Below are 10161 nucleotides of genomic sequence, written 5' to 3' on the forward strand. Positions count from 1 at the left end.
AAGACTCTCATCTCCAATAAACTACAAAAAAAAAAAAACCTAGAAGACCTCAGAATCACATAAACAGAAAAAGCCAGAAGTGGCGCTGTGATTCAAGTGGCTGAGCACTAGCTTTCAGCAAAAGAAACTCAAGGACAATGTCCATGCCATGAATTCAAGCCCCAGGACTGGCAAAAAAAGTTCTTCTAACTGGGAAGGTTTTAGTGTCTAAAAAGAAAACATATAGAATGGAATCAGCCACATCAGCCATACATGAAAAATAAAGCAGGCTGGTGGGTCTCAGATACAATCTTGTGTCAATAAAATAAGCATCAGGATGACCCATGTGACAAACTTAAAGAATCTGACTCAACTATGCCTAAAGTAAAAATTATCAGCATATGTGTACTACCTTTCAGTTTTGGAGACCTTTCAAGATCTCTCTCATCTGTTATAGCTGAGGAAGTTTGCCTTCTATGTCAGTATTCATATAGGTGAACTTACGTTCTGATAATCACACATGGCTTATTTCATGCTATGCAATCTCAGCTGGCAATCTCCTAATTCCATCATGTCTTTTGGAGGCAGTAAGGAGGAGAGGAAAGAGGAGAGGAGAAGAGCACTCAAGCAAGCACTGCTACTGAATTCATAGTCAGTTTTCACAAAAACACTGGTATATGCCACATTTCTTCCTCACCAATTTCAAATCCTACCTTCTTCATATATTGAGGTACCATACATTAACACAGTATGTTATAGAAAAAGATCTAACAGGACACACCAAATCTCAGGGAAAGATTTTTTTTTTTTGTAATGGGGCTTGAACTCAAAGCCTGGGCACTGTCCCTGAACTTTTTCGCTCAAAGCTAGCACTCTACCACTTTGAGCCAAAGCACCCACTTCCAGTTTCCTGGTGGTTAACTGGACATAAGGAATCTCAAGGACTTTCCTGCCCGAGCTGGCTTCACATCATGATCCTCAGATCTCAGCTACCAGAATAGCTAAGATTACAGGAATAAGCCACTAGCGCCCACCTTCAGGCAAAGATTTTATAAGAGGAAGAATGTGGAAGGTCAAGAGATCTTACTATAAATACCTAAAGATAGATAAAGTTTGGATTGCTTTGTTAGAATACTCTAGCTAAATTTAAATTTATTTTTTTAAAGAAAAACTAATTACAATAAAGGGATAGACCGAAAACAAATTTACATAACCTGATTCCAAATTCTCTACTAGCCACCCCTAAACTAAGAGCATACCATGCTTTCAAAATGTATTCTGAGTTATCTGTGGCCTTCAAATATTTACTCAATAATAAATTAAAATTGGTGAACATTGCTACTGTTTACCCACATCCCTAACATTTTAAAATACAAGCATTTCTACTCTGTGCAACAGTAGTCAGTTACATGACCCAATTTAATTTCTTAAAAATAAACAAAACAGAAACACCAAAAGTTACTTACCTGACTGATTTGTTCAGGAGAGATTCTGCAAGGACTGTCAGATGTTGAACACTGGGCAGAAGTGGAATGTGATGTCATTGTGGCAGCTAATATTGCAATCTGCTGATAACTAAAAAAAAAAAACAAAAACATATTTACACACCATAATCTAAACTTGAAAAATCCTCCTTTAATCCAGGCCTCTGTGGCTCACACATGTAAGCCTGGCTACTTAGGAGACTGAGATCTGAGGATCCATGTTTTAAAGCCAGCCAGGGCCAGAAAGTTCATGAGACGCTCTATTTTTCAATTAACCAGCAAAAGGCCAGAAATAAACATGTGGCTCAAGTGGTAGAGCGCCAACTTTGAGTGAAAAAAGTTAAGGAATCACATCTAGGAGCTGAGTTCCAGACCCAGTACCAGTAAAAAGAAAAAAAAACTGTCTTTAGCATTTTAAAAAGCAGTCAACATGTCACCAAGTATTAAAGATATGCATAATTCAGAGAACTTTATACAAATGCAACATGCTCATGCTGAGGTTTCCCATACCTATTTTGGTCGCCTTCTAGACGGATCCAGCAAGAAGAAATTTCAAATCAAAAATTAAAGTTTAGATATATATTCCTTAAGCACTTAAAACCACAAGCCATCTATGCAGCATGAAATGGAAACAAGTTTGGGCTTGTTCCACCCTCCATGCTGATGTTAATGAGTAAATGGTTCAGCTGAAAGTCGGTTACAATCTTTCCTTACTGGCTACCAGGTGGTACATTATCTCCTCCAGTAGGCGGTGCCCTGGAAAAGACAGCCCAGGGGGGGGGGGGGGGGGAGAATTACCAAGATTCCAAAGCACTTCAAGGAAAACCTAGGCAACATGTTGTAACAAGTCTTGACAAGGGGCCACAGAAAAGTGACTCATTTTCAGCCCCAGTTACAACAGCTTTTAAGTGTGCCAAACCTAAAAAGAACTTGGCAACTACATACCTGCAATATGGACACTTATAGGAAGGAGGGAGGAGAGGAACACCAAGTGAAGCATATAAGGTTTAAATTTCTCCACTGTGTATTTTTAAATAAGCCTGTTTGAGTTTGCCTTCAGGCTTTTTTTCTAGTAAATAGATGACAATTGGTGAAAGGTGTGACTTTTAACAAGCCACATAAAAGAGCGAAAACAGCCTACAGATGTGCTTAGCAGAAGCTAACAAAATCTCCCACTCTTTGGCATGTAAAATCTACCGCTTCTTACTACACTCTACCTGCTTCAGCTACCTTCCCATTGAATTCATCTCCTAAGAAAACACTTAAGCCCACTCTACTCAGAGATTCATTAGGTAGATTTTTTTACCCAAGTGCAATCAGAAAATAACCAAGAAAAAACATGCCAAGTGAAATGAACTCCATGTTACGGAAACAAGAATTATACCACTGTTTTAATTATTCTCAACATGCCATGTGAACTCGTACTACTTTTTTTTTCCTTGTTTGACTGAGTGGTTTATCTAGTTTTGTTTCTCTTGTAGTCCCTTCCTGTGGCTGTACCCTTACTACCACTGTATTACATCCGAGTACCCTGAATATTGTCTATATGGGTAAAAAACATATTTTTAATCCCCAGGTCATATATCACATCTCAGCTGATGTGGAATGCTCAGTCACCCCACATGATGACCAGTTGTGCTAACCAGATTTGCTGTTTCCCTAACCTTAATTTTGCAAGAACACCTCTCAAAAAGAAAATGGAAGCCAGGTGTCAGTGGCTCAAGCCTGTATCCCCACTGTTAGGTTAAGTAGGTAGCCGATAAAGGAGAACGCCAGGCAGTATTCAGGCAGAAGAGAAAAGTTTATTACCAAACTGCTGGCCTGTGGCCCAGGTGATGCGTGGGCATGGCCAGAGAGAAGGGGTGACCCCCACCTGACCTGCCTTATCTAGGGCAGGGGGGGTGTGGCCAGGTGGATTAGGCTGTGACCTCGGGAAAGGAGGAGGTAATTGCCTCCCTGTCTGCTGGTTACCCAGGTAATTGGGTGGAGACTTAACCAGGTAGGAGAATCTGCTTGGGGCTAGCTGTTCAGAAGGTTGAGAATCATAGTTCAAAGCCAGCAAGGACAGGGTAGGAAAGTCCATGAGACTCTTACCTCCAGTGAACCAGCAAAAAGCTGAAGTGGAACTGTGGCTCAAGTGGTAGAACAGCAGCCTTGAGTAAAGAAGCTCAGGCATAGCAGCACCCAGACCCAGAGTTCAAACCCCAGTACAAACACAAAAAAAGCAGGAAGTGGGGGGGGAGTGGGAAATCGTGACCCAAGATCAAGGGATAAAGTCCATGCGCTCAATTGAAGTGGCAAAGTGAAGTTTATATTCACTGAAAAACTGCATGCCTTTACTGTAAGTTGGGTGAGTAAGATAGGTGCTGTTATTTCTAAAGCTTAAGATGTGAGCTAGGCCCATCTAAAACACAGCAATGCATCTGCCAACTAGGGGAAGTTTACAATTTGTCTCAGAGGACAAGGCAGATTCACATACCAACTTTAAGTCTCCTAGTCCTACTCTATTTTGGGTGTTTTTTTTGTGTGTTTGTTTTCATATTATTTCCTGGTTCTAATGTCAAACTCCGACCCTTTCAATATTCATTCATTTTAATTTCCCAATCTATCCTGTCTCATACTCCTATCAATATAGAAACCTTCTATGAACTTTGGTAACAGAATTGTGGTGATTTATCCCCACCAGCAACCAATTTTACTGTAGACACTACAGTGTCCATAGGTGTTCTACCTGGAGATAACATAGATCCAACACGTTTAGGGCTCAGTCTCCGTTAAGAACTTTAGCAAGATAGCACCTAATTTCAAAATGTGGGATGTGTCTTTTTTTAAGGCAATAAACAAGACCACAGAACTTGATCATCTTTATCTCATGTGTGTCTTGTAGGCAGTAATCACTGAGTTCAGGACACATGACCCCTAAATATACTAAAATGGCTGTTAGGAGACAAGAATGTGCCAGTGTAAAAGATGTCTTTGGCAATTTTTTAAATTTTATTTGTATTTATTTATGATCTAGATGGCCCAGGATAGCCTTGAACTCTTGAGCTCCAGTAATTGTCCTGCCTTAGCCTCTTCAGTAGCTAGGAAGGTGTGAACACTCTGAACTGTTCTGGAAATTTTTGAGCTGGTTATCCTGAAAAACTGTAGCTATTTTTTTTCTTTCTTTCTGTTTTTTGTTTGGTCAGTCATAGGGCTTGAACTCTGGGCCTGGGCACTGTCCCAGAGCTCTTAAGCTCGAAGCTAGTGCTCTATCTACCACTTGAGCCACAGCACGACTTCTGGTTTTCTGGTGGTTAATCAGAGATAAGTCTCTCACAGACTTTCCTGCCCAGGCTGGCTTTGAACTATAATTCTCAGATCTCAGCCTCACGAGAACCTAGGATTACAGGTGTGAGACACCAGTGCCTGGCTGTGGCTATCTTTAAACAAACAAATCATCAGAAAAGAAATCTGCAACAGTAAAGTATCTGTACTAGAAAGAGGCCTAGTGAGATAATTTTTATTTTCTGAGATTTTATCTGCATAACCTTTATTCACCATGAAACCACTCCCCTCACAGTCCTATAACTTGCATCACCATGCCACGAAGCTCCAATCCCCAATGTTGTTTCCTACAGGAGGTTCAATCATAAGAACTTCGGAGTTCTATTTTGTGAGCATCTGTGCATATGTACATAATTGAGTTTGCTCCCTGTTCATATCTTATGCCAATTTAACTTGTAGCACAGCCAATGTGTTCAAAAATGTAGAGACTCCGGTTTTCATCCCGTTACAGTAGACACCTCCATTTCTGGACACTTAGTAGGTATGGTGTATAGGCTTTTGTGATCTGTCTCCAACTTGCTGCTCATTTCATGTTGGTGTTCTCCAAGTCTCCATTCTACCACTCAACATCCCCCAAGCCCAATGATGAATTTAATTTCTTGAACCTGTCTGGCTCCTCTACTACTTCCCTTTCAGCATTTTTTAGGACTATTTTCAAGCTGCAATTTGTGCCCCAACTGGCCTGTACTCCTCCCTAAATAAGTGGAAAAGAAAGCAAAATAGTGCATAATAAAGTCAACTTTTATACTGTGGAGCCTGTTTCCATTATACAAGAATAGCCAACGGGGGCTGAGAATATGGCTTAGCGGTAGAGTGCTTACCTAGCATGCATGAAGCCCTAGATTCGATTCGTCAGTACCACATAAGCATAAAAAGCTGGAAGTGGCACTGTGGCTCAAGGGGTAGAGTGCTAGTCTTGAGCAACAGAAGCTCAGGGACAGTGCCCAAGCTCTGAGTTCAGGCCCCAGGATTGGAAAAAAAAAAAAAAGAAAAGAATAGCCAACACTTATAATTAAGCATCTTTGTGTCAGGCACTCTCTAAATTACATTACACACAATACTCAATGTGATCTTCAGACAGATCCAAACTTGTTTTGAGAACAAGGAACTGGAGAAGATAACTTACACCAAATCAAACTTCAGCACTCTGGCAACAGAAGCCAAAAATCTTTTTTCCTTTTTTTTAGGTTCCAGTCCTGGGGGCTTGACCTCAGAACTGGGTGCTGTTTCTGAGTTTTTTTGCTTAAGGCTAGCACTCTACCACTTAGGCCACAGTTCCACTTCCAGCTTTTCGGTGCTTAATTGGTGCTAAAAGTCTCATGGACTTTTTCTACCTGGGCTGGCTTTGAACCACAAGCCTCAGATCTCAACCTGTGGAGTAGATAGGATTATAGGACTGAGCCATTGGTGCCCCGCTATAAAGCATAAAGCCTTGACCACCACCCATCCTGTATGAAACAGGTCACACTAATAAAATAAAAATTGTTATGTAACTGATCATAATGCAAAAGTTTTTTTTCCACTAGAGGTCATGATTAAAATTTGAGGGGGAGAACAGAATGAGGAAGAGTAGTGTGGGGGATGAATTATAAAGGGTGCATTGCGTATATGTGTGGAAATGCCGCAATGAATCCTCTGTACAATCAGTGTATATTAATAAAAATCTTGTTTTTATTTTTTGTGCTGCTACTGAGGCTTGAACTTAAGAGCCTGGGCACTGTCCCATTCTAGGCTGGAGCTCTACTACTTGAGCCACACTTCCACTTACAGCTTTTGGGTGGTTAATTAGAAAAATGTCTCGCTGACTTTACTGTCCAGGCTGGCTTCAAACAGCAATACTCAGATCTCAGCTTCCTGAATAGTTAAGATTACAGGTGTGAGCCACTAATGCCTGGTTTACTGTACTTTTTTAAAAAAACAACGTTATCCTGACTAGTACAGTGAAACAGACAGAATATTGAATTATAAGTACATTTAACTTAAGATACCTTCTATCAGCAAAACATGAGGGCAGGGACTAACCTTAAAATGAGACTTAGCAGTAACAAGATTCCAAATGTCTTTGGCAGATACTTCTTCCACAGGCCTACATCCAAAAAGTTTGGAGGAGGGGCTGGGAATATGGCCTAATGGTAAAGTGCTCCTATACATGAAACCCTGGGTTCAATTCCTCAGCACCACATATATAGATAAAAGCCAGAAGGGGCGCTGTGGCTCAAGTGGCAGAGTGCTAGCCTTGAGCAGAAAGAAGCAAGGGACAGTGCTCAGGCCCTGAGTCCAAGCCCAAGACTGGCAACAAAAACAAAACAAATAAACAAAAAGTTTGGAGGCGCTACCTCACCAGGAAAGGTCTTTTCCTGAACACGCTAAAGAATAGCAATTAATTTCTCTCGGTGTCGCTTTAAAATAGTAGCTTGCAAATTTCAGGGTGTCCAAGAATCACTGGAAAGTGTGCTGATTAAAATACATGGGGGAGGAGAGTCAAAAAATACATTCTACTAGGGGCTGGGTGGCTCGCACCTGTAGTCCTAGCTACTCGAGAGGCTGGGACGTGAGGGTCGCAGTTCAAACCCAGTCGGGGCAGGAAAAGTCCCGAAGACTCATCTCCAGTGAAGCACCAAAAAGACCAAGTGGATCTGTGGCTCAAGTGGTAGAGCACCAGCCTTCATTCAGCAAAAGGCTGAGACAGAGCCCAAGTCCAGAGTAGTAACACGGGGGGGGGGGGGGGGTGGGAGGGGAGGAAGAAGGGGAAGCAAACTCAAAAGAGACTCAGTTTCGGGAGGCGCGAGCATAACCCCAAAGGAGCAAGAAAAGCAAGGTCACTCCCGTCTTCCCGCTTCCCGCAGAGCATGCCCAGGCCTACGGCCCGTGCCCCGCGCCCCATCCCCGAACTCGGGGTCCGGCCTCCCGTAACCCCACCTCCCTCCGCGCCGCCCGCCGCCTCCCCTCCCCCACCGGCCTCCCGCCCGCCCCGCGGACGCCGCCACCCACGCCGCAAGCCCCGCCCGCCCGCCCGCCCGCCGTCCGCTCCGAGGCCCGCCAGCCTCCCGGTCGGCCAGCTCCTCCGGGACCCTGCCCGCGCCCCCCCCCCAACCCCACTCCCCCCGGCCAGCTTCCGGGGCACCCCGCGGACCAACCCCACAGCCCCACACCTTACGGCCTCTCCATGGGTCGCGCCCCCTCCGAGCCCCCGGGGGGTGGAGGGAAAGAGTGTCAGTCGCGCGGCCTAAGGCCTCAGCAGCATTTTGGAACGGCGAGTATTGAGGACGCAACTTCCGGCCTCCCACCGCCCCCGCACGCTCTGACGCCGAGGGCCTTCCGGTGAGGCTTCCGGGGGGGAACCATAGAGAGGGCCCAGCTGGAGGACTGGAGGGCTAGAAGGGCTCGGAGCTCGAGGCGGGCGCCACCCCCGCCTTGCCTAGCGTGCTCCCGGGCAGCATCGCTTCCTTTGGCTCCCCCCGGGGCTGGCTGCGGAGCGCACGCGGGCCGCTTTCTGAAGAGGAGACCTCAGTGTTCCGCGGGCAATCAGGAGATGGGTGGTAAAAAGCGAACAAGTCGCAAACGACCGAGAGACAGAGGTCACTTGGATCTCCCAGCCAGGTCTTCTGATCTGATTGCATTTCTATAAATGCTCCTTGGGGCGTCTTCCACGTGCTGGGGGTACCTAACGGGACTGCCCCCACCCCCACACCCACCCCCACACCCAAGTATTTCATTTATTGCAGGGTAATTCTGAGTGTGAAGCTTACCTGAGCTGAAATGGTTTGCCTTGTAGACTGGTTTAAGTCTGGACTTGGGGAGAACAGAGCATCGTTAAATGTCATTCTGTTACTTGAAGACAAGCACCATCCCCTTTCCCTCCCCAACCCTCTCTTTCTCTGCAGGCCAGAGCCCCTTAAGTATTTAAAGTGTGTGTGAGAAAGAGTCCACTTACCACCCTGGTTACTATCTTCTAGACAGTGACTGTTTTATTTAGAAATGTGTTTCCCGGACATAGATTCATAACCACAGTAAGGAAAATCGAGCAATATCTACCTTCACTTGCACCACTGCACCTTGTTCTGCGTCTGGCAGAATCTCTCACTATACCTTCAGAGTTCTATAAAAGGAATACAGAAATCGGTCTTGGCTGGGTGCTGACGGCTCAGGCCTTGTGATTTTAGCTACTCAAGAGGCCGAGATCTCGGAAGCCAGCGGGGGCTGACAAATCTGGAGACTCTTAATCTCCAGTTAACAACCGGGAAGTGGAGCCTGTGGTTCAAGTGATAACAGCACGATCCTTGAGGGGAAAAAGCTAGACAGATGTACAAGACCCTGAGTTCAATCCCTATTACTGGCACATACAAAAACCTTCCTTTTGTGTTGCTCACAGCTAGTTTACCATCCACAACCACTAAAAACAATGGACAGAGAGAGCTTTTTCAAGTAAATAATTATTACCTGTTTTCTTTCCTTAATTCTCAAGCAGGAACTTGTATCTTTTTTTATTGTATTTGCTAACTTATGTACCTACTGTCACCTAGAGTCTTGTATTATGATACTCTCATGTAATTCAGTTTGTTTAGGGTTTACAAGTATTTGCACAACACCTGCATGCCAAGCACCAAGCTAGAGGCTTCCAAAACAAGCCCTGGAACCTGGTTAGTGGAGAAGTCAGACTGACTAGGTCAAAGGAATGTTGAAGGTAACTCTCTTAGCTTCCACTGGAGGGTCAGGACAATATCCCCTTCATTTGTGCATTTTATTATTTTTGTTGTTGTTGTTGTTGCCAGTCCTGGGCCTTGGACTCAGGGCCTGAGCACTGTCCCTGGCTTCTTTCTGCTCAAGGCTAGCACTCTGCCACTTGAGCCACAGCATCACTTCTGGCCGTTTTCTATATATGTGGTGCTGGGGAATTGAACCCAGGGCTTCATGTATACAAGGCAAGCACTCTTGCCCCTGGGCCATATTCCCAGCCCCATTTGTGCATTTTAAAACAGATCAACTATTGGGTACTGGTGGCTCATGTTTATAATCCTAGCTACTCAGGAAGCTGAGATCTGAGGATCATGGCCAACCTGGGCAGGAAAGTCCCATGAGAGACTCATCTTGAATTGATCTCCAAAAGCTGGAAGTCATAGAGCACCAGCCTTGAGCAAGAAAGCTCAGGAATAGTGTCCAGGTCCTTAGCTATTTCTCTCAAAGCTGGTGCTTTACCACTTGAGCCACAGTTCTAATTCTGGACTTTTCATGGTTCACTGGAGATAAGAATCTCACAGCCTTTCCTTCCCAGGCTGGGTTTGAACGTCAGTCCTCTGATCACAGCCTCTTAAGTAGCTTGGGATTACAGGCATGAGCCAACGGGCATCCTGCTTTTAATATATTTTACTAA

General features: G+C 44.5%; 1 protein-coding gene across 5 annotated transcripts in view; it reads right to left on the reverse strand.

Moving 5' to 3' along the window:
• The window catches only part of Mdm4 (MDM4 regulator of p53), a 31228-nt gene extending 23159 nt beyond the window's left edge, over positions 1-8069 (reverse strand). For 3 of the 5 annotated variants that reach the window (XR_007212549.1, XM_048357143.1, XM_048357141.1), the window contains exons 1-2: positions 7943-8069; positions 1446-1554 (exon numbers count right to left, since the gene is read on the reverse strand). Coding sequence is in view for 3 of the 5 variants with exons in the window: in XM_048357143.1 (XP_048213100.1) it covers positions 1446-1523 (78 nt within the window). In the remaining 2 variants the exon portion in view is untranslated. Of the gene's footprint in view, positions 1-1445; positions 1555-1973; positions 2225-7942 lie in introns of those variants that run through there. The other 2 variants (XM_048357142.1, XM_048357144.1) reach the window with 2 other exon arrangements.
• Positions 8070-10161: the final 2092 nt, after the last annotated feature.

Source organism: Perognathus longimembris, chromosome 11 (assembly GCF_023159225.1).
Source record: "Perognathus longimembris pacificus isolate PPM17 chromosome 11, ASM2315922v1, whole genome shotgun sequence".
In the NCBI taxonomy this organism is placed as follows: Eukaryota; Metazoa; Chordata; class Mammalia; order Rodentia; family Heteromyidae; genus Perognathus; species Perognathus longimembris.